The sequence below is a fragment of the Moschus berezovskii genome, chromosome 9 (assembly GCF_049115385.1).
Source record: "Moschus berezovskii isolate FMDL1 chromosome 9, NW_MosBer_1.0, whole genome shotgun sequence".
NCBI lineage: Eukaryota > Metazoa > Chordata > Mammalia > Artiodactyla > Moschidae > Moschus > Moschus berezovskii.
The window spans coordinates 97,218,616-97,241,469 of NC_142468.1; the positions used below are offsets into that span (position 1 = coordinate 97,218,616).

General features: G+C 48.2%; 1 protein-coding gene and 1 long non-coding RNA gene across 3 annotated transcripts; one reads left to right on the forward strand and one right to left on the reverse strand.

Moving 5' to 3' along the window:
- Positions 1–6: 6 nt before the first annotated feature.
- Positions 7–9,668, forward strand: AJUBA (ajuba LIM protein). Of its 2 annotated transcripts, XM_055435544.2 has the most exons (8): positions 9–1,324; positions 4,102–4,203; positions 5,848–5,915; positions 6,037–6,099; positions 6,762–6,892; positions 6,976–7,027; positions 7,863–7,931; positions 8,374–9,668. In XM_055435544.2, exons 1-8 carry the CDS (start codon positions 289–291, stop codon positions 8,497–8,499), a joined length of 1,647 nt encoding a protein of 548 aa, XP_055291519.1. In that variant the 5' UTR covers positions 9–288; the 3' UTR covers positions 8,500–9,668. The 2 variants fall into 2 exon arrangements, with proteins under 2 accessions (XP_088696131.1, XP_055291519.1); XM_088840005.1 differs by lacking the exon at positions 7,863–7,931 and having other exon boundaries at positions 7–1,324.
- Positions 9,669–11,901: 2,233 nt separating this feature from the next.
- LOC129562927 (uncharacterized) lies at positions 11,902–22,137 on the reverse strand. The gene is made up of 3 exons (XR_008687280.2): positions 21,962–22,137; positions 15,433–15,541; positions 11,902–12,382 (listed from the first exon to the last, which is right to left on the reverse strand). It is a non-coding gene; the product is annotated as an uncharacterized LOC129562927 (long non-coding RNA).
- Between the last annotated feature and the right edge of the window lie 717 nt (positions 22,138–22,854).

Below are 22,854 nucleotides of genomic sequence, written 5' to 3' on the forward strand. Positions count from 1 at the left end.
GGCTGCCGGGCGAGTCTACGCCTGAACAGATAGACCTGCGGACGGGACAGCCGCGGCCGTAGGCCCTTCTAGCCCCGCTTAACCCCTGATGCGCGGGGGGACGAAACCCCTCTCGCTGGGGGATGCTGCGGGATTCTTGGCGCCGGGCATCCGGACCGCCCGCTAAACCCCTGTGCCTATCCTGTGCCCCTCGGGAACCGGAGTCCGGCCGCAGGGAAAGAGAAGCGGCCGCCGAGACGCTGCAGGGTGCCGGGCGGGGAGGGGGCTGGACGCCCCAGACCCGAGGGCATGGAGCGTTTAGGGGAGAAAGCCAGTCGCCTGCTGGAGAAGTTAAGACTCTCGGACTCCGGCAGCGCGAAGTTCGGCCGCAGAAAGGGTGAATCTAGCCGGTCTGGGTCTGATGGGACCCCCGGGCCGGGCAAGGGACGCCTGAGTGGGCTGGGGGGACCAAGGAAATCAGGGCCCCGTGGAGCTGCTGGGGGAGCTGGAGATGAGCCGTTGGAGCCAGCCCGGGAGCAAGGCCCCTTGGACGCTGAGCGGAACCCGCGCGGCTCCTTTGAGGTGCCGCGCTACGAAGGCTCCTTTCCGGGGGGACCGCCTCCCTCCCGGGCCTTGCCTCTACCTCAGTCGTTGCCCCCCGACTTTCGGCTGGAGACCACGGCCCCAGCCCTAAGCCCCCGCTCCAGTTTCGCCAGTAGCTCAGCCAGCGACGCGAGCAAGCCGTCCAGTCCCCGGGGCAGTCTGCTGCTGGACGGGGCGGGGGCTGGTGGAGCCGGAGGTAGCCGACCCTGCAGCAACCGTACCAGCGGCATCAGCATGGGCTACGACCAGCGCCACGGCAGCCCCCTGCCTGCCGGGCCATGCCTGTTTGGCCCACCCCTGGCCGGGGTTCCGGTGGGCTATTCCTCTGGAGGGGTGCCGTCCGCCTACCCCGAGCTCCACGCTGCCCTGGACCGACTGTGCGCTCATCGGCCCGCGGGGTTCGGCTGCCAGGAAAGTCGCCACTCGTATCCCCCGGCCCTGGGCAGCCCGGGAGCTCTAGCCGGGGCCGGAGTGGGAGCGACAGGGCCCTTGGAGAGAAGAGGAGCGCAACCCGGACGACACTCGGTGACTGGCTACGGGGACTGCGCCGCGGGCGCCCGATACCAGGATGAACTAACAGCGTTGCTGCGCCTGACGGTGGGCACAGGTGGGCGAGAAGCCGGCGTCCGCGGAGAATCCGCGGGGATTGAGGCGTCGGGTCTCGAGGAGCCGCCGGGTGCGTTTGTTCCAGAGGCCGCCCGGGCCCGGATACGGGAGCCAGAGTCCAGAGAGGACTACTTTGGTGAGTGAGAGAAGTGGTTAGGGTCGGGAAAGGACCGGCCGCCTCCTTCGGTTGCCCGCTGCCCCGACGGCTGACGCTGGGAAATCGGAGGCAGAGATGCGGGGCTAGAAAAGAAGCAAGAGGAATTTCCCATACCCAGTGGGTTTCAAATGGACCATGGGCATTTTTTTTCCTGTTAAAATTCACCGCTTCCCCCTCCCCACCTCCGCCCCGATTATCTCGTGAATCCCAGTTCCTCAGGCTTTAGAGCCTGGGTATTTTCGCGGTAGGAGGCCTTGCGGGGGGTGGGGGGCAAATGAGGCGGTGAGAGCATCCCTCCATCACGCTCCCCCCTCGACGGCCGTGCCCCTGCAGGCTCCTGCGCGCCGCGCCCCGACCCGGGCCCAGGCTCCGCCCGCAGGAATTCAGGGAATGCGAGGGTTGGGGGGCAGGGCGGGCGGGCAGCGTGCGTGCCGGCTCCTGCCCGGGCGCTCCAGGTGCCCGCGGGCGGGGCCGGCCGCGCTACGCTGGGCGGAGGTGGGGTGCAGGGGGTGGGGGAGCTGCTTCCCAACACGCGCGGAGCTGTGGCCGCTGTCGGGGAAATGGAGCCTGGGGGGAGGAAGAAAGCCCTGGACGGAAAGCAGGGACCCTGCTTCTGGCTGGCTCCAGTCCTGCTGGCTCCGTGCGTGCGTGGGCATTTAAGTCCAGACCCAGTGGAGTCAGCTTCTATTTTTCCCATCCTCCGGAAGTCAGGGCAGAAGCCTTGACCACCGGGACGGCATCACCCCTGGATGGCCCTGGATGGATGACGACCATGTGTAACTGCCAGAAATAACCTGACCATCAGTTTTGGTCATAACCTGCTCAGAATCCTTACTTTCCTGTTGCTAAAGAAACCTGGTCGCTGCCTCTCTTCCGACGCAGTTAACTAATATTAGCTATTGTACGTCTCAGCTCGGGAGGGTATTGCGGTCTTGAATGATCTTTTAGCCAAGACCCACACCACTTCACGGTATTAAAATATGCTAATCTGGTTGCGATAGGAAGTACAGAAAGAAATGGAGGGCTCACACCTAGGTCTGTGAGCCCGTTCAGTGTTCCCAGCGTCTTCTCACCTTTCTCCCCCATCCATGTTCCTGCGATAGACCCCAAGCTCTAGAACTCTGGCTAGAAATGTAAATAGGGAGAGGAACCCAGCCAGGGAAGGCAGACTGGGAGGAGGTTCAGAAGTAGCAGGGGCTAAAGGCTGAAAGGGCCCTGCTTAGTTCAACTCTAATCATTCCCTATTTGTCCCCACCTGAGAAAGCCCAGAGCCGATAACCCTTTAGTCAAGGGAGCCTAGGTAACAGGATCCTTTTAGCAGTTTCCTTTTGAGGCTAGGAGACCCGCTGATGGGTGGACAGAAGTTTCCTCAGCTAAGCCATCAGAACCAAAAGGAGGAAAGTTGCTGGGAGAGAGTGCTGTAAAAATGGCAGGAAGAACTTAGAGGTGGATGTGCTAGGTTAGAGGTGGTGAGGCGGCCGCTGTGCCTGAGCAGTTGGCTCTCATCTTCCCATAATGTCCAAGGCTTCCCCCCAAAGTGGCTCTAATAGGGCCCCCTGGCACGACGCCCTTGGGGCAGAGCTCCCCTCCCTGCAGAGGGTGGGTGGGGAGGGGCATCTCTCCCTAGGGGTCAGGTTGCCTCCTCTTGACAGAACCCCCAACCTAACTCTACCCTCCCACTCCTGCGCCTAGTAGGGCCCCTCTTCCTTGGCTCCAGCCTTGCCCAGCTGCCAGAGGGTGGGTGGGAGCAGGGCAGGCCTGGGCCCATCAGTTGCTGCAGCTGCTGCACGGGCTCCCAAGCCCCTGGGCAAAGACTGGGATGGGCCCCAACAGGCAAGGAGTGTGGCAGTGTGCCGAGGGGGAGAGGTGGGGCAGGGTGAGGGGTGAGGCGGGCCGGTTGGGATCTGCTCCCCAAAGACAAGCCCTGGCCCTCACTCATGGGCCTGGAATTGGGGAGTGGAAGGAGGGAAGAACACACCCAGGAAAGGCAGGTGCCAGAGCCTGGTGTTATGTATCTTAGGGGAGATGTTGGGGAAGAGCAGTTCAGCTTTGTTTCTTCTATTATAGAAGAAGACAGGGAGACATTAGGGGTTCTGCCACCCTTCCCCCTCTTCCTCTGCAACCCTCAATCCTTGGAACACACCCTGCATTCTAAGCAGCCACCTACCCAGAGGAGTCACACTCACATGGTCCCGTCTGCACAGGGCCCTCTGCTGAGCCACATCTTCTCACCATCTTTGGAGGCTTAGAGGTATGGAGCAGAGCTCTTTCTGTAACTGAACAGCAGTTCATTTTACAGATGGGGAAACTGAGGTCCTGGAGAGGCTTTCTGGGCCTGGCCTCCTTTCACTAGGACATTTTTTCCAGGCTGCTGTTGGGCCCTTATGAACTTGCATCTCTGTCCACACAGTGCCCCAGGGATCAGACCTTGCCTTTTTAGTCTTTTCTCCCCAACAGAAACCAGCATCTGAAAGCCGGGGACCTTTGACTTCTCCAGTTTTCCACAGTGTGGGGCACAGTGTTTCTGCTTGGCGCTAAATGGATGTTCAGATAATGTCTGTTGATTAATCAGTCAACAAGAGTAAATTTGTCCAGCCAAGCCCTGGCTGCATCCCATTTACTCGTTCTTCCCAGAAGGGAACCCATCAAATGGAAGTCGTGGCTGGTGGTCTTCTGCCATCAGGAAAGATGGCGACTGCCTGGGTTTGAGCTGGGGGAGTGGGATGTGATGCTGACAAGCTGTTCTCTCCTCTCAGGCACGTGTATCAAGTGCAACAAAGGCATCTATGGGCAGAGCAACGCCTGTCAGGCTTTGGACAGCCTCTATCACACCCAGTGCTTTGTCTGCTGCTCCTGTGGTGAGTGCAGCCCCCAGACAGACCTTCTGGACCAGGCCTGAGGCCTCGAGTACCGACACACGCATGAGTGCCCAGGGAGAGCAGAACTTGTGCCTCTCCATTTGCTGGTCTGGCCTTCGCCTTCTTTCTGGCCTCCCCTACTCTGGGCGCTACCTGGCTCTCCCGCTGCACGCTGGGTCAGCTTTCCAGCCAGAGTCAGCCCTCCATCTCTTCGGCCTGTTTCCTTTGCTCTGTTCCTCCATTCTTCTGCCTTCTCGCCTGCCCAGGCTGGACTCCCTCCCAGCCCTCTGGCCTCTCCTTGGTGGGGCTTGGTCTTGGGCAGCCGAGTTGCCTGGGGCGACAGTGAAAGACTGGAATGTGGGAAGGGTGGGGTGGGCTGGGGGAGTGGGGAGCTGTGGGGGGCGGGGGGGGCTTTCTCTTGGCTGGTCAGAGTTCAGCCACCTCGCTGGAGTGCAGGCCACCAGGCCATGCCAAGCTGATGACATCACGCTCCAGGAATGCCCGCTGCTGTTAGCTCAGGAGGCCCGCCTGGAGGGGGGTGCTCCCAGTGGCTTCAACTCCCCAGCCCTTCCCTCACCTCCCTCATTACCACACCCCAACCCCCACCCCTACCCACTCTGATTCCTTTGCTGAACCTTTTAATCTCCTATCTCTGCCTGTCTGACTCCAGCACTCAGCTTTTCTTTCCGCGCCGCTCCCAGCCTCTGCCTGGCTCCCTTTAGGTTCATCTGTCTGTCTGTCCTTCTGTTTATAGAGCCTCTGCTGGGAATGTCTGTTTCCCTCCTTCTACTCCCTTGTATCTCAGAAGTTTCTAAATCAACTTTTCTGAACCACTGGGGAGAGCTGGAAGTGGAGATTTTGATGAGAGGAGGGCAGACACGGGCACCTTGCCCATTCTCCGCCCTCATCTCATTCCTCCTGATCCCTGATAATTTAGACACCCTGGAGCAGTTCCTGGGTGTTGGTTTCATGGGGAATCGTCCTGCCTTGTCTGCTTGCAGAAGATCCTGGGCTGCTTCTGACCCCAGAGACTCTGGGTCCCTCTAAAATTGGGGAAACAGTCTAGTGTGGCAGGAAAGGGGACCAGCTTTGCTCCCAAACAAAACACTTTGTCCCCAGGGGTAGTTCCAGTGTGTCCTGACCTCCACGGAGCTTATCCCTGTGAGACAGAGAGGGCTCAGAGGAGAGCTGTGTGGAGGCTCCTGGGTTGAAAGGTCCCAGAGGGCAGAGTCCATGACAGTGTGATTGCGTTTGAACACATTGTATGGCATCTTGTTCAGAGCCCCTGAACCTTGTCCCCAACCTGTGGTGGGCTTTGCTATCCCAGGTGGCTCCCTGAGCAAGCCCAGACGCTGGAGAAGAAGGCACTCATGTAAAGCAGAGGCATAGAAAACTGGTGAGAAGGCGGGAGCTGGAGAAGTAGTGAGCAAAGGAGTGGGAAATTGGCAGGAATGAGACCAAAGCAAATGGGAATTGCATCAGATGGGGTATTTGTGTGGGGAACTGGGGCAGACAGCAGTTAGGACAAGCACTAAAGTCCAGGTTTAAGTGAATCATGAAACATCAGAGAGCAGTGACCCCGCCATGGGGATGCCCTTTGCCTGGACCCCGGAGAGACTCCAGTGTCTTCTCTGCTGCTTCTAGGGCGAACTTTGCGCTGCAAGGCTTTCTACAGCGTCAATGGCTCTGTGTACTGTGAGGAAGACTATCTGGTGAGTGAGCGGTCCCCTGGGTCTGGAATTGGTTCCCACGCCTTGCTCTGTGGCCGGCTGGGGTTCCACTCCTCAGGTTGTGCTCAGACTGTAACGTCCTCCCTTGGTCTTCTCTTCCCAGTTTTCAGGGTTTCAGGAGGCAGCTGAGAAATGCTGTGTCTGTGGTCACTTGATTTTGGAGAAGGTAAGCAAAGTGTATTCAGCTAAGACTGGGAAGCTGCTGGGCCGGGGGATGGAATCAGGAACTAAATGGATCCTGAGAAAAAGTGGGGAGAGCAACCCATCAGCAATCACTTGCATCCCATTCTTTGCCCAAACAACTGTTTATAGTGGCTTCTCTTTGCTTGTGGGATCAAGTCTGGACTACTCAGCCTGCCATCTAGCCCCTCCCTAACTCTGCAGGCACAGCCCCGCCCTCTGCCTGAGCCTGGAGTGTGGGGTCCTGAGTCTTAATCCCCTTTCTGCTACTGGCTGAGATCAGTTGAAGCTCAGTTTTCTTTTCTGTAAGGAGGAATTGGTTTGGCTGGGAAGAAGAGAAGAAAATACCAGGGCTGGGTCATTACCAGAGACTGTGGTGAATACTTCTGGGTGGGACCCAGGCATTAGATGGGCTTAAAAACCTCCCTGCATGATCCTGATATGCAGCCAAGGCTGAGAAACACTGGCCTGGATGTTCCCTAAGACGGTTTTCAGGGTTTCTGCATCCATTTTAAGACCGCTTGGTCCTCCTGGATTCCACAGCGGAGGGAGGTGAGCAGGGGCTCTGATGAGGTTAGGGGGAGCAGCAGGGAACCTCATCAGTAGCTGAAGAGCAGAGACTGATTCACTGCCCACCCCATGAACCAGATCCTCCAGGCAATGGGAAAGTCCTACCACCCTGGCTGCTTCCGATGCATCGTTTGCAACAAATGCCTGGACGGCATTCCCTTTACCGTGGACTTCTCCAACCAGGTGTACTGTGTCACCGACTACCACAAGTGAGTCCCCCCCGCAGGGTGTGGTGTGGAACCCGGCTCAGGGAGCCCCCCGCCTCGCCTCACCTCTGTCCTCTCCCTTACAGAAGCTACGCTCCTAAGTGCGCAGCCTGTGGCCAACCCATCCTCCCCTCAGAGGTCAGTGTGTCCGGGTTCTGCAGGGCTGCCAGGGCTGCCGCCTCTGGGGAGGGACTGGGGACAGGCTGCCTGGCCTCCCATGGGAGGCGGTGGTGCTGAGGAATGCAATCCTCGAAGATTCCCGTGTGACTCTGCTCTCTGGGTCATCACCCTGACCCCAACATCCGGGCCTGGACTTGTCTGACAGCCTCTCTGGGCCCAGGCTTCATCTCTTTTCTCCCAGTCCAGAGAAGGAGACTTTCTCTGAAATCAAGGTCACCAGCTCCCAGATGTAGGGGCCGGGAAAAGGTGGGAAGAATCCTCAGGGCTGCTAGGAAGGGGTCAGACATGATTTACACTGTGTGTGCCATGGGAAAAATGTCAAAAGCCTGTGAGGACCCAGACCCTGCAGGGTCTCCTTGTCCCCAGCTTAGCTTACTTATGCTGCATGCCCCTTTCCTCTCTGTGAGGCCTGAGCCCCCAGAGGGGAGGCTCCAAGAGGGGACATGGCCCTTCTGGAGGTGGCACCAAGGATGGGGAAGGGGGAAGTTCCCATAGGGTTTGCAAAGGCCATCTCAAAGTTACAGAAGGGTGATGTCCTTGGTGGTCCAGTGGTTAAGAATCTGAGCTTCCACTGCAAGGGGCTCAGGTGCAATAGATCCCTGGTCAGAGAAGTTCAACATGCCCAATAGTGCAGCCAAAAAAGAAAAAAGCTACAGATGGAGGAAGAGAGGATCTGGAGGCCTCTGTGTGATCTTTCATTTGGAGGGGGCCAGGTGGGGAGAGTGAAGCTGGGGAGGGTGAAGCTGGGATTGTCAAGCTGCTTTCATGCCCACGGGGGTGTGCATTATTTCAGGGCTGTGAGGACATCGTGAGGGTGATATCCATGGACCGAGATTATCACTTTGAATGCTACCACTGTGAGGTCAGTGTCGGGGGCCAGGGCACCCAGAGCTGGAATGGGGCTGGGGGAGTGAAGTCTGAAAACTGTCGTTGTCTGTAGGAGAGGTATAGGCCGTGGGAAACCAGGAAGGTGCTCTGACCCATCTCCAGTCTTTCTCGCCCTTCAGCCACTCTCTCTGGGCCTGGTCCTTTAGTCCTTCTAAATCAGGCGTCACTAGAGTCAAGACTCCTAAAACTAGGTACTCCTGGTTAACAGCTGGAAATGGGATCCTGTCTTATTATTTCTGCTGTAGCAGCGACACCTGGTGTCCAGCTGAGGTATTTCCCCAGGTTTCTCTGGGTGTTCATCCCCTCCAACCCACCCGCTTTCTTCCAGTCACCGGGAGTTCAGTGCTGCACAAGGCAGACTCCCCAGATGTCCAGGGTGCCCGGGCTGAGTTGACCTAGGTGTCTTTCTTTCCTAGGACTGCCGGATGCAGCTGAGTGATGAGGAAGGCTGCTGCTGCTTCCCTCTAGATGGGCACTTGCTCTGCCACGGCTGTCACATGCAGAGGCTCAGTGCCCGGCAGCCCCCTGCCAATTATATCTGAGATGTAGTCACTGCTGCTGCCACCACCACCACTGACAAATTCCTCTGGCCAGTGGGCCCCTCTGAGGCCAGCCAAGGCAAGAAAGGCACTGCAGGCTTGGCAGGAGAGTCCCCTAGGGAGGGCCACAACAGCCAGAGACCCAAAGATCAAGACATTCCAAATGGGGGACTTCCCTAGTGGTCCAGTGGCTGAGACTCGCAGGGGGCCTGGGTTTGAGCCCTGGTCAGGGAACTAGATCCCACATGCCACAGCTGAAGATCCTGCGTGCTGCAAGTAAAGATCCCACGTGCCACAGTGATGATCAAAGATCACGTGTGCTGCAGTTAAGACCTGGTACAGCCAAACATAATTTTTTTCTTAGAAAAAAAGACATTCCAAATGGGCATGGAGGAGGAGCCCTCTAGTTGCCATGGTAGGGGTGACTGGCCTTCGTTCCAGGTGTACAGACTGTGCTGTGGCGTGTGACAGGCACGCACAGGTGGGTTCCAATACTTTCTAAAGGTCTGATTCTGTTCTGTATCTCCAGTGTGCACACACACACTCTCTTCTTAGTGACTGTTACACTTGGTTCATTAGAAGTAGCTCAGCTCTCTGGACCTGCTGCCTTTTAGAGGGAACCAGGATTATCCACTCCATCTCCCAAGCTCTGAGGTCCTGGGAGCCAGAGAGGCAAAACTCTTGGTTCTAATGTTTGGCTAGACCTCTTAAAACCAGTTCACTGAAAGTTTACTTAAAGTTCACTTCTCTTAATGACCAGGTTGCCAAAAACTGAGTTCTCTTTTGGGTATTTTTATAGCCATTTAGTTGTTCTGTTCTGTTCTTGGGTATTTCAGATTTATATCTTTTCATCTAAGAGTACTTTTGAGTTATCTGCAACATAAATTTATCAGATTTGCAGCACTTTGTAAATGATTGGATTGCTTCTTACCTTTGTGGATAATATCTTTTTCTGTTTTAACCTACTTTTCAAACATTAAACAAAATTTTTTACCACACCATGTGGGATGTGGGATTAGTTCCCCCACGAGGGATCAGACCCGTGCCCCCTGCATTGGAAGCTCAGAGTCTTAACCACTGGACCGCCAGGGACATCCCAAACCTTTTTTTTTTTTTTTAAGTATAAAGTTTCCAGCAATAAATGTAATTGGTGCAAACATTTCATGTATCATTTTTTGTGTTTCTTAATCGAATATTCTTTTCTAAATTAGATGCCTTGAAAAATACAACTCAACATGATTTTGATGCCTAGGTCTGCCTACTACATTCGTTCTATTAAAAGGCCAATCTGTATTTTCAGCAAACAAGCATGTGGCCTATTCAGTTGACTAACAAAGGTTGTACAGACAACAGCAATAGAAAGTGAAAGGGTGAAGAAAGATGCTGGTTTTCTTTGCAATTTATCCTTGCATCCTGGGTCTTCGTAAGCTCAGGTGACTGTCCCCAGCACTAGCAGTTTGTCAGTTAGGGGACCAGCATTCACATTCAGTGTATTCACCTGACTCGAGCGTCTTGTGTGTCTAACTGCTGCACAGGCGGTGTTGCTCTACTGGTCAATGATAGTTGGTTGCTCTGGATTATGACAAAGTAAGGGGAAATATCAGATATTTTTCATTTTCCTATTAAAATGGCCTCAACTGCATATGTAAGGAGTTCTTTAGAACAGCATGTGAAACTAATGACAATAGTGGTGGAATCAAGCACTCTCTGGAGAGGCTGATAAGATGAAAACCCTGCTGATGGCTGTGATTTCTGACCTACCCAGAACAAGAAGGCAGAGGACTAATGGCAGTAGTACAAAGCGTTTCACCACATGTAAAACAAATGTTTACCAGACTAAATAGAAAATCTTGTACTAACTCAGGTTTCCACATTTGGTTCCTGAGGTAACAAGTTAAATATCGCTGGTTGCACTTTGGCAAATTAGATAATATTTACTTACTTTTTTTAAAGCATAAACTTCTTGTCAGATTGATTTTTAAAACTACCTGCAATCAAAATAATAATATAGTAAATTGTTTTGTTCCATAGTTTAAAAATTTATACCAGTTGGCATTTGTAGAGAGAAACTTTTGTCATCCATGACTGGTATTAAATATTTTTTATTAATAAGTTTTATCCTTTAGTTTGGTCCAATATTGTTGACACTGCAAGTTTCCTTTTTCAAATGCGTTTTTTTGTGGCAATATATATGATCAACTTTCATGATTATTCAGTGAAGGCTTGCACAGACATCAGTTTTTAAAAAGTTTAATAAATATACATGAAAGCTATTTTATAAGTCATAAAGTGAGAGTGAATCTGCTAAATTCTTTTGAAATGCTGCAGATTTGATAAATATTAATCTGATAACCTTTGATCTTTAGTCTTCATTCTATGCCACTTAGTTTCATATTGGAAATAACTCATATTTAGGGATGATTGTAATGACTTTGCCAGCCAACCTGGGAATTGCATAATAGATGCCTCTGAGTGAGCGGAAGAGATTCACACCAGAGAAAGGGAGGAAATGCACTTTGTTTTTGGTGGGATAAATGTTCTGAAATTACTTGTTCTACAGTTGGGATTGGGCTTCCGTGGTGGCTCAGATGGTAAAGAATCCACCTGTAATGTGTGTCGAGACCTAGGTTTGATCCCTGGGGTGGGAAGATCCCCGGGAGGAGGGCATGGCAACCCTCTCCAGTATTGCCTGGAGAATTCCATAGACAGAGGAACCTGGCGGGCTACAGTCCATGGGATTGCAAAGGGTCAGACACAACCAAGTGACTAAGCACAGAGCACAGCACAGCTGGGATTGCTTCTTCTGAACTATTGTTATTAAATAAGTGAATACAAAGATTCTGTGACCGGGAAAATTTCTCATCAGGCTGCTCCAGGCCTGGGAAATCCAGACAAGCTTGTGTAGCCTTACCTCCATTCCTTCAGTTTTTTTTTTTTTTAATTGGAGGATAATTGCTTTCCAATATTGTGTTGGTTTCTGCCATACATCAATATGAATCAGCCATAGGTATAATACATAACGTCCCCTCCTTGAACCTCCCTCCCACCTCTCACCCTAGCCCACCACTCTAGGTTGTCACAGAGCACCAGGTTTGAACTCCTCTTTCAGTTCATTTACTCTTGGGAACCTTGACCTCCATCACTGACTGGCTGATTCCTTTCCAGGTCTGTGCTTATCTGTCCTAGCCCTGTTTGTGGGGGTCCCCAATACTCTTTCTTTGCCACAGGGGCCACTTTCTCCCTCCTTTCTGAGGAAAGACAAGTGGTAAGGTCTGATGAAGACGGGCCCAGGGAAGGCAAACCATGGCATAAGAGCAGCCCCAGCCACCCCATGGCATCACTGGCAAGCTCCAAGCATAGCCCACATGTCAAGAGCTTCCCTTCTTCCTGTTCACGGGGAGACGGCTCATCCTTAGTAGTTCTGTTTGCTATTTCCTGTTGTTGCTGAAAGGTTCATGGGATGCCGCCAAGAAGACAGCAACAGGTGGACCTTGTTTGGCCAATCCACCACCTGATTTTTATCAACAGCCACTAGGCCTGAGATGCGGAGAGGAGAAAAGGAAGAATTATGAATCCATTTTGTGTCTCTTTAGATGAGAGTCACGGACAGGGGTCAGGCTTTCACAGCATGCTTGAGCTATGTGCTCTGGCTGGCCAACCCTATTTGCTACAGGCCCAAATGTGGTTTGTGAATAAGGCAGCTCGGGGGGGAGGTTCTCTGCCTGACTCCTTAGAGACTTGGCTGCTTCCCCTTCCACCTGCAGCGCTCAAGGCCACGGAAATTGTAAGGCTCCATGTATCTCTTGATTACGTCCTCAGTCAAGGTGGACCTAATAGCTGTTTCTGGGTACAGAAAGCTAGTTGGATGAGGTTCCTGAGACTGCACCTATATGGAAGGGAACAAAAAGAGAGAAAGGAGACTTACATGACTGAGAGAAAAGAACTGGGAAAAAGCAGTGAGCTAAAGCATTTTTGTGGTTTTCTTTTTAGAAGGACCCATACCCCAGAGCTGACTTAGGGGCATTCAGAAGCCTAAAGGCTAGACACTACAAGAAGGACAAGAGTATAACCGATCTCAGTTCTCTCCAACTCCTCCTCCCTAGAGCAAGGAAGACCTAAGACTGAGCCTCTGCTGTGCCAACTGCTTGTGTAGGGCCCTTGACCCTGGTTGGGAAGGAGGTCCTAAGGTTTGACCTGGGAAATCTGAGCAGACTGTTCCTGGGATGCATAGATTCAGTTCAGTTCAGTTCATGTCCAGTTCAGTTCACTGAACTGCATAGATTCAGTTCAGTTCAATCACTCAGTCATGTCCAACTCTTCGTGACCCCATGGATCGCAGCACGCTAGGCTTCCCTGTCCATCCCCAACTTTCAGAGCTTGCACAAATTCATGTCCATCAAGTCGGTGATGCCGTCCAACTATCTCATCCTCTATCGTCCCCTTCTCTTTCTTCCTTCAATCTTTCCCAGCATCAGGGTCTTTTCTAATGAGTCAGCTCTTCACATCAGGTGTCCAAAGTATTGGAGCTTCAGAATCAGCATCAGTCTTCCGATGAATATTCAGGACTGACTTCGTTTAGAACTGATTGATTTGATCTCCTTGCAGTCCGAGGGACTCTCAAGAGTCTTCTCCAACACCACAGTTCAAAAGCATCAGTTCTTCAGTGCTCAGCTTTTTATGATCCAACTCTCACATCCATACATGACTACTGGAAAAATCACAGCTTTGACTAGACGGACCTTTGTCGGCAAAGTAACATCTCTGCTTTTTAATATGCTGTCTAGGTTGGTCATAGCTTTTCTTTCAAGGAGCAAGTAGCTTTTAATTTCATGGCTGCAGTCAACATCAACAGTGACTTTGGAGCCCAAGAAAATAAAGTCTCTCACTGTTTCCATTGTTTCCCCATCTATTTGCATGAAGTGATGGGACCGGATGTCATGATCTTTGTTTTTTGAATGTTGAGCTTTAAGCCAATTTTTTCACTCTCCTCTTTCATGTTCATCAAAAGACTCTTTAGTTCCTCTTAGCTTTCTGCCATAAAGGTAGTGTCATCTGCATATCTGAGATTATTGATATTTCTCCTGGCAATCTTGACTCCAGCTTGTGCTTCATCCAGCCCAGCATTTTGCATGATGTACTCTGCATATAAGTTAAATAAGCAGGGTGACAATATACAGCCTTGATGTACTCCTTTCCCAATTTGGAACCAGTCTGTTGTTCCATGTCTAATTCTAACTGTTGCTTCTTGACCTGCATACAGATTTTTCAGGAGGCAGGTAAGGTGGTCTGGTATTCCCATCTCTTTAAGAATTTTCCACAGTTTGTTGTGATCCACCCAGATAAACGCTTTAGGGTAGTCAATGAAGCAGACGTTTTTCTAGAATTCTCTTTTTCTATGATCCAACAGATGTTGGCAATTTGATCTCTGGTTCCTTTGCCTTTTCTAAATCCAGCTTGAACATCTGGAAGTTCTCCATTTAAGTACTACTGAAGCCTTGCTTGGAGGATTTTGAGTGTTACTTTGCTAGCGTGTGACATGAGTGCAATTGTGCGGTAGTGTGAACATTTTTTGGCATTGTCTTTGAGATTGGAATGAAAAATGACCTTTTCCAGTTCTGTGGGCACTGCTGAGTTTTCCAAATTTGCTGGCATATTGAATGCAGCACTTTCAAGCATTATCTTTATCATTTTAAATAGCTCAGGTGGAATTCTATCACCTCCACTAGCTTGCTTTGTTCGTAGTGATGCTTCCTAAGGCCCACTTTACTTCGCAATCCAGGATGTCTGGCTCTAGGTGAGTGATCATACCATCGTGGTTATCTGGGTCCTTAAGATCTTTTTTGTATAGTTTTTCTGTGTATTCTTGCCACCTCTTCTTAATATCCTCTGCTTCTGTTAGGTCCATACCGTTTCTGTCCTTTATTGTGCCCATCTTTGCATGAAATGTTCCCTTGGTATTTCTAATTTTCTGAAGAGATCTCTAGTCTTTCCCATTCTATTGTTTTCCTCTGTTTCTTTGCATTGATCACTTACGAAGTCTTTATCTCTCCTTGCTATTCTTTGTAACTCTGCATTCAGATGGATATATCTTTCCTTTTCTCCTTTGCCTTTCACTTCTCTTCTTTTTTCAGCTTTTTGTAAGGTCTTCTCAGAAAACCATTTTACCTTTTTACATTTCTTTTTGGGGATGGTTTTGATCACTTCTTCCTGTACAATGTTACAAATCTCCATCCAGAGTTCTTCAGGTACTCTGTCAGATCTAATCCCTTGAATCTATTGTCACTTCCACTGTATAATCGTAAGGGATGTGATTTAGGTCATACCTGAAAGGTCTAGGGGCTTCCCTGGTGGCTCATCTGGTAAAGAATACACTTGCAATTAGGAAGACCTGGATTCGATCACTGGGTTGGGAAGATCCCTTGGGGAAGGGAATGGCTACCCACTCCAGTAATCTGGCCTGGAGAATTCCATGGATTGTATATCCATGGGGTCACAAAGAGTCGGACATGAGTGAGCAACTTTCACTTTCACTTCACTTTTTCACCGAATGGTCTAGGGGTTTTCCCTACTTTCTTCAGTTTAAGTCTGCATTTGGCAATAAGGAGCCACAGTTAGCTCCCAATCTTGTTTTTGATGACTATATAGAGATTAGACCAGTCTAACTATGATGGTCAGGAAGTCATCAGAAGCAAATTCTGTCCACCATGGGTATGACTTCACCTCATCTTAGAAAGGATAGTGTTGACCCATATAAAGGGAGGCAAGGTGCCACCCAAGCAGGGAGAGATGGGTTAGGAGGAACATCTACTAAAAGGTATTGGTTAGATTTGTATCCGAGAGTGTTAGAGCCAAGTGAGGTATGAGTTCAGAGATAACCCTGTCACCTCATTTTACTGAGTGAAGACACAGAAACTCTTGAGTGATGATGGAACTTACCCAAGGTCACAAAGCTGGAAAATGACTTTCCAACTTTTGAAGATTAGTAAAGGGCTTATTTCCCCTCGTCCCTCCTCCTCATTGCAGGGACTCCCAGGGCATAAGTAAACTGTAAATGAGACAAGCACTTCATTATGATAGATAATTAGGACAAGTTTTAGTAGGAAAGCCAGGGAACATAAGAGACAATATGAAAATTTTGGGTTCTTCCTAGTGCTTTTTTGTTAATTAGAATTAGCAATCACTAAAGTACCTTTAAGAGCACATTAGGAGAAGCAAAGGAAATATACCGCAGGAGAGTCCCTGTCCTTGAGGAGGTCACAGTCTAGCCAGGGAGATAAATACACACATAAAATGCGGTGAGAAGATTACAAACAACATGTCAACAAGTGCAAAGAAATTGAGTGTTACAAATAAGCGACCTAATGCACAGGGTACTGATGACAGTGGTGAGACTGGTCTGGCCGAAAGTGTCGATCAGAAGGTAGCAACCCATATGCATTGAGTTTGGCCCATTGGGAGTTATTTTTTATAGTATTAATTTGAATCCTAGTTGAAGAGGGAAAAAATGCTAATAAATGTAGAAAGAATGATAGCATTGGAAAAGCAGCATTTTGTGAACTCTAGAAAAAATTTTTGGTCCTAGCAAAGATTATTGAAGTGAAGCGAAAGTCACTCAGTTGTGTCCAACTCTTTGCGACCCCGTGGACTATACAGTCCATGGAATTCTCCAGGCCAGAATACTGGATTGGGTAGCCATTCCCTTCCACAAGGGATCTTCCCAACCCAGGGATCAAACCCAGGTCTCCCACATTGCAGGTGGACTCTACCAGCTGAGCCACCAGGGAAGCCAGCAAAGATTATTAAAACTATAGGTAAAATGACTGGAGACAACTGTACATTCATACAGCGCCAAGTAACACTATCAGTTTATAGTCTTGAAGCCAAAAATGTAAGCGTATGTTGGAGGGATCAGACTGGCATCACTCATTTCCTGGAAACCGTCCTGGTATCGCTAACCCATAGACTAATTCTGGTGTGAGGCAAATACATAGCCCAACCTAGCATATATTCTCCCTACCCCAAAAGAAGTATTAGATATAACCTGCAGTTTACAGGAAATACTGGGAATAGAGAAGCAAACTAATAGACACTAGGAGGTGAGGCATTCTGCAGGGGAACTTGCCTGCTCTCTTCAGCAAGTCAGTACATATACGTTTTTAAGCCTAAACTGCTAGATTGAAGAGACTTAAAGTTCACAATGGGTTTCCCAGGTGCCTCAGTGGTAAAGAATCTGCCTGCAAAGCAGGAGATGCAGGAGACTCGGGTTGGATCCCTGGGTCAGGAAGATCCCCTGGAGGAGGGCATGGCGACTCACTCCAGTATTCTTGCCTGGAGAATCCCATGGGCAGAAGAGCCTGATGGGCTATAGTCTATAGGGTTGCAGAGTCAGACACGACTGAAGCAACTGAGCACACACACACAAGGCACACAATAGCAAGAAAACACATGGGTCCTGGATTCCCTATTGGTTTAAACAAATTGCTACAAAAGGTATTTGTGGTCAACTGGAAATGTTTTAATATGGAGAGGGGATTAGATGGGGTGAAAATATACTGAGACGGAAAGGTCAAAATCATTAATAAAATACCAGTTCCAAAACCACATGTGCAGGGTAATCACATTTTGCTTTTAAAATGTCTACATATCTATGAACAAAAAAGATCTGAAAGGATATGCAGTAAGGTGTTAACGGTGGTACTCTGAGAGGTGGGAAAATGTTTTGCTGTTGATGGCCTACATTTTTCTATTTTTATACAAAGCATGTGTACTGCTTCTGTAATAACAATAAGCTGTTATGAATAAGTGGTTGCCAGCATTCACAATGCAAAAGATTTCACATAAAAATCTGGATATTATATACAAAGAGCAGGGTTTCTAAGGTTTTTTGCATAACGAGAAGATCTGTCACCCTTGGGCTTCCATTCCCACAAGGTAACAACTGGCTGGAACTGAATGAGGCTGCTCCTCTTTCTGATGTGTTCTTTCCTTGGTTTGTCACAGTCCCCAGCACTCTTTGGACTGCGCACACTTTAATTACCTGCCTGGCTCCCACGGACTTTTGAGTCAGTAACCCTTGATTTGGAAGATCAAGGGCTCCCCGTCCATAGAGTCTCCCATTATTAATCATTTGAAAATACCAATAAATTAGTTTTGAAAAGCTGCCCAAGAAAAGCATGCTTTTCAGAAATATCTGTGCCTGGGTTTTTATAAGGCAACACAGTCATGAGAAACCCAGATGTAACTCTTAATCTACTTGGCTACGTGGTTGAACACTATAAATTAGTTTGGCAAAATTTCTCTTTGGTAATGGAATATAGAAAGTATACCACATTGCTAACTTCCTCAAGGTTTTGCTTTTTTTTTTTCCCCCCCATAACACCTTAATCATAGGAGGCATTTCAAAATTTACAGCGTATGTTCTTCCCAAGCATGAACCTCCAAATGCCCTTTGGTAGGTCTGTTTCTCCCACTGGTTCTGACACAATTTTTAAAGGAGAAAATCTCTTTCATATGCAGCTCAGTATGAGACAGTGTCATCATCAGTTTAAAACCCAGGGAAACACTTTATCAGCCTGGCACGTGTTTGCGCATTACAGCAGCACACTCGGTTGGTTATAACAAGAACTGAACACGTTGTGCCTCATGTCTAGCTTTTCAAAATGATAGAATTCTTTTTCTGAATCAATTTCTTTTAACTGTCTCATATTCCTTTGGTAAAAATGGTTTCAATCTGTCCCATTTTTTGAGCCAAATTTCTCAGCTTTTCTTTAAGATCCAAAATTTCCTATTGGGCCTTGTTTACATGCTAGTTTGCAATAGTGTCTCAGAGTAAAACCAGGCTTATTCCAGTCTGCACAACTAAAGTTTCCATGAACAGTCAGGCAACTCTTGAAGCCATAAGGGCTGGGTTTCAAATCCCCTTAGAAGGGTTAAACATTTGCAAAAATGGCACATTATGAACATTTGTTCTTAAATTTTCATTTGATGTCATAGGTTGATTACATATTTTCTTTATTCACTTGTTTTCTTCCTAAATCATGTACTTACAAATGGGCATGAAATTTTCTAGCTTAATCATCAATAGCTGTGGCTCTGAATACCTTCATTTTCCAGTGAACACCCTTGAAAATAATTCTGAAATCTCTTGACCGCCTGTAAAATTTTTTTTCCTAAAACTAGCTTCTCAGTCCATAATACCATAATACTCTCGTTATTGTCTTCAGATACTTTCAAAGTGCTATGGCTTTTTTTTTTTTTTGGCTGTGCTATGAGGCATGTGGAATGGTTCCCTGAACAGGATCAAACTCAGACCTCTGCACTGAAAGCACCACGTCCTAACCACTAAGGCAATCAGGAACTCCATAAAGTGGTATGGCTTTTAAAACATTCTTTTCTAAACAATTGCTCAGTTAAGCATGGTTCCATAATTCAATGGCTATTTTTAATGTCCTAGCTGTGAAACTGGTTATTTAAGCCCAAATTTTCAGGGGGAGAAAATATTCTACTCAAACCTTTCCATTAGTTTGAGAAGTAGAATACTAACTGCTCACCTGAAATCTCTATCTTTGGAGCATGGTTTGGTTTCCTGGCTACAGTATGGGAGGCAGAGTCCCTGCAATATTCTCAGCAAATCTCTACTGTTCTCTGTAATTCTAAACAATGCAGCAAAGGGATGGCCCAAATCTGAAAGGTTAAGTAGACTTTTTCTCAGACTCCCATTTACATTTATTATCAAGTTAAAACATATTTTTTGAGAACTTGATCAAGAGCAGTGTCTTCAAGAAGGTAGAGCTACATTGGGAGCAGGAGTGATGCCTAATTTATCTTTCTCCACCACCCCCCTGACACCTTCCCCCTTCCCCCAGAGTCTAGCTCAAGAATACTTGAGTATGTTCTTGGTTTTATCATTAAAAAACATTTAAGGAGTGGTTGTTATTTTGCATATGGTACAGCAGAAGGTGAGATGAACACCACCATCATGAAGACAGGCCTACAGAGACTAAGCATTTCATGGAACAAACAAAACTATATAAGGTATTAGGCACTATTGAGGTGGTCAAAATTCATCCCTTCAACAAATAACATGGGGATTCCCTAGTGGTCCAGTGGTTGGGACTCTGCTTATCCACCGCAGGAGGCATGGGTTCGATCCTGGTGGGGGAACTAAGATCCTGCAAGCCAAGCGTTCGTTCGATCATTCAGTCACTCAGTCGTGTCCGACTCTTTGTGACCCCGTGGACTGTAGCCTACCAGGCTTCTCCGTCCATGGGATTCTCCAGGCAAGAATAATGGAGTGGGTTACCATTTCCTTCTCCGGGGGATCTTCCCGACCCAGGGATCGAACCCGGGTCTCCCGCATTGGAGGCAGACGCTTTAACCTCTGAGCCACCAGGGAAGCCCCAAGCCAAGCAGCCCCATCAAAAAAAAAAAAAAGTGCCTCTGTGAGATGCTAAGTACCTTGGGATCATGGAGGAAGCACCTCCTTAAATACAAACTCAAACAAATTAAGGCTTTAGAGGATCCATAGTACTTCTCAACAATAATAAGACAGGAACTGAAAAAAAATGAATCATTGAGAAGAGCAACAACATGCATGAAACTCAAATTAACTATGCTGAGTGAAAGAAGCCAGAGAAAAAAAGAGGACATCTTTATTTGTTTCCATTTATGTAAAATTCTAGAAAGTGCAAACTAATCTATAGTGACAAAAAGGAGATCAGTGGTTGGGAGGGGCCAGAGAGAGGAATTATAAAAGAGCACAAGTAATCACTTAGGGAATGATGCTTTTCTTCACTATGTTGATTATGGTTGATGGTTTCACAGATGTATAGTTACGTCAAAACTTAATGAGTGGTACACTTTAAATGTTGTATGCCAAAATACCTCAATAAAGCTTTCTTTTTTAAAAAAGTCCATAATAAAGTGATAGGAAGGGAATGAAAGAGAATGAATTCTAGGGCCTCTTTTGCAATTCTTTCTTCAAGGACACCAGATGATATTGTTTGTAAGATTCCTTTTCAGTATCCTGCTGCAGGGGGTTTTGGTTTGTTTGCCTCAATACATGCACACGCACATAGCATGTGGGATCTTAGTTTTCCCACCAGAGATCAAACCCGTGCCCCTTGAAGTGGAAGCGTGAATCCTTAACCATTGGACGGCGAGGGAAGTCCTTCTGCAACAGTTTTAACCGCAAGGATGGTCTATAGGTTCAACTTTCTTGTCTTACTATAAAGTTTTTGGCTTCATCTGGTCTGGTCTCATGGGCCCAGAATGCAGCTTAGACTCCCCCCTGTCTCTGCCTCCACTTGCTGGGATGTTTCCTTCACTCTAAATGATCTAAATTTCCTCTCCTTTCAGGCCTAGCTAAGAGAAGATTCATTTCATAGTCTTCCCTACCCATTCCTGCAGAAAGAATTCTGTACCTCCCTCAGGTTTCTGGGTATTTCTAATTTAAACTGCTCTTTTGACACCTTTTTGTTGCCATGTATTATTTGATAGTCTTTCCAAAGCACTTTCTCAGCCATTATCTCATTTGATCATTACATCAACACTGTGAGATTAGACGAGCTAGAAATATGTTAGTTCCTCCTTTTGACAGATAAGGAACCTGAAACCCAAGGTCACACAGTTTGTTAGAGACAGAGATGGAACAGATAATTGCATATGAAGATTTGATCCAGTTCACGACTTCCCATGGCTCTCCCCTCCCGCCTCCTACCTCAAGACAGGCCTCTGTATCCTTCACCCCCTTACTCCTCCAGTACTTTACAGCTACTTAGCCAAAGCTTTGTAGTACCATTTTAGAAATTTTGGCAAATAGGATACATGAAATTTCAGTAGATTTCTGATCAATTCTGAGTCACCAAAGCATCCTTGCTATTTTGTTCCAACTGCCATTTGTTAGGGACATTATGCCTGGTATTTAATGATGCTGCACTACAGAACTGAGGAAGCAGAAATGATTTTTAAAAGCCTTAGAAAATGACAGCACTTTAACATTAAGCACGAGAGGTGGCAGTTGACAAGATGACCAGGGACATAAAATTTTTCCACTGGATCACACTATTTCTCTATGTTTTGCTGCTAGCAGAATTCTCTAGTTGGTACTAAAAGAAAAGGTTAAACTCTCTGCCACCCAGCACACCAAGCCCTGAGAGTCCTTTCCCACCTCCCCACCTGCTTCTCTGATGCAAGAAATTTCATAATGTTGGTGCAATTTACTTAGCAATAAATATTTTAAAAATAATTCACCTAATGACTAGATTCCAGTTGACTTTGAAAAAAGGGTGGGGGGTGGTTAAAACAGAGAGATGTGGGGGGAACCTTAGCCAGCCTGAGGTCAAACTCAGAGAGGATGTCAGGGAATCATCCTCCTCTTCCCATCATCTCTCTCCCTACCACCTCCTGCTGGGATCCCCCATTGACTGAAACCAGTCAGAGAATACAGATACTGAGTAGTCCTTACCTTCTACACAGGGTATTGAAGAGCTGAAAGTGGATCTGGGGGGCAAATGGAAGACATCCAGCTCACTGGGCTAAGGGTGGGCAGGTGACCCAAAAATGAGACAATAAGACATATGGGAAAGTCTTGTGGATGCTTCTGGAAAAGATTTTCTTCTCAGACTGTTACAGGAAGAAGGTTCTTCCCCTTCCTTCCTGCTTAGAATGCTGTTGGGAGAATGTGATGTACTTCTTGTACTTCTGAAGCTACCTTTTAACCATGAGGGGATTGCAAAGAGAACTACAAACAATCTTGAGATCAGGGAGCTACTAAAAAGGCTTGAAAAGTGAAAGTGTTAGTCACTCAGTTGTGAAGGACTCTTTGTGACTCCATGGACTGACTGTAGCCTGCCAGGCTCCTCTGTTAAGGGGGTTTCCTAGGCAAGTAGCAGTGGGTTGCCATTCCCTTCTCCAGGGATGAAACCCAGGTCTTCTGCATTGCAGGTAGATTCTCTACCAACTGAGGCACCAGGGAAGCCTAAGAAGTCTTAGGACCCGCCCAGCTCCAGATTTCTGGTTAAGCAAACAATAAATGTCCGTGTAGTTTAAAAAAAGAAGACAGAGGTTTTGATGAAGGATGAGAAGTAAAGAAGAGAGCAGAGGGGGAACCTGGGGTAGGAAAACTGGAGAAGCCCACTCAAGAGACAGGGCTGACAGCGCCTGAGCAAGGAGACTTGCAGATGGGCGGCATGTCTGGGACAGTTCAGAGGTCCCCGCGGTCAGGCGTACACTGCAATCAGCGACCTTGAATAAGCCAGTTAGCCTCTCCGCCTCAGTTTCCCCCTCTGTAAAATGGGTATGATAGTGACTTCCTCGTAGGACACAAGAACTAAACGGGGCAGGGCAAGGCAAGTAAAA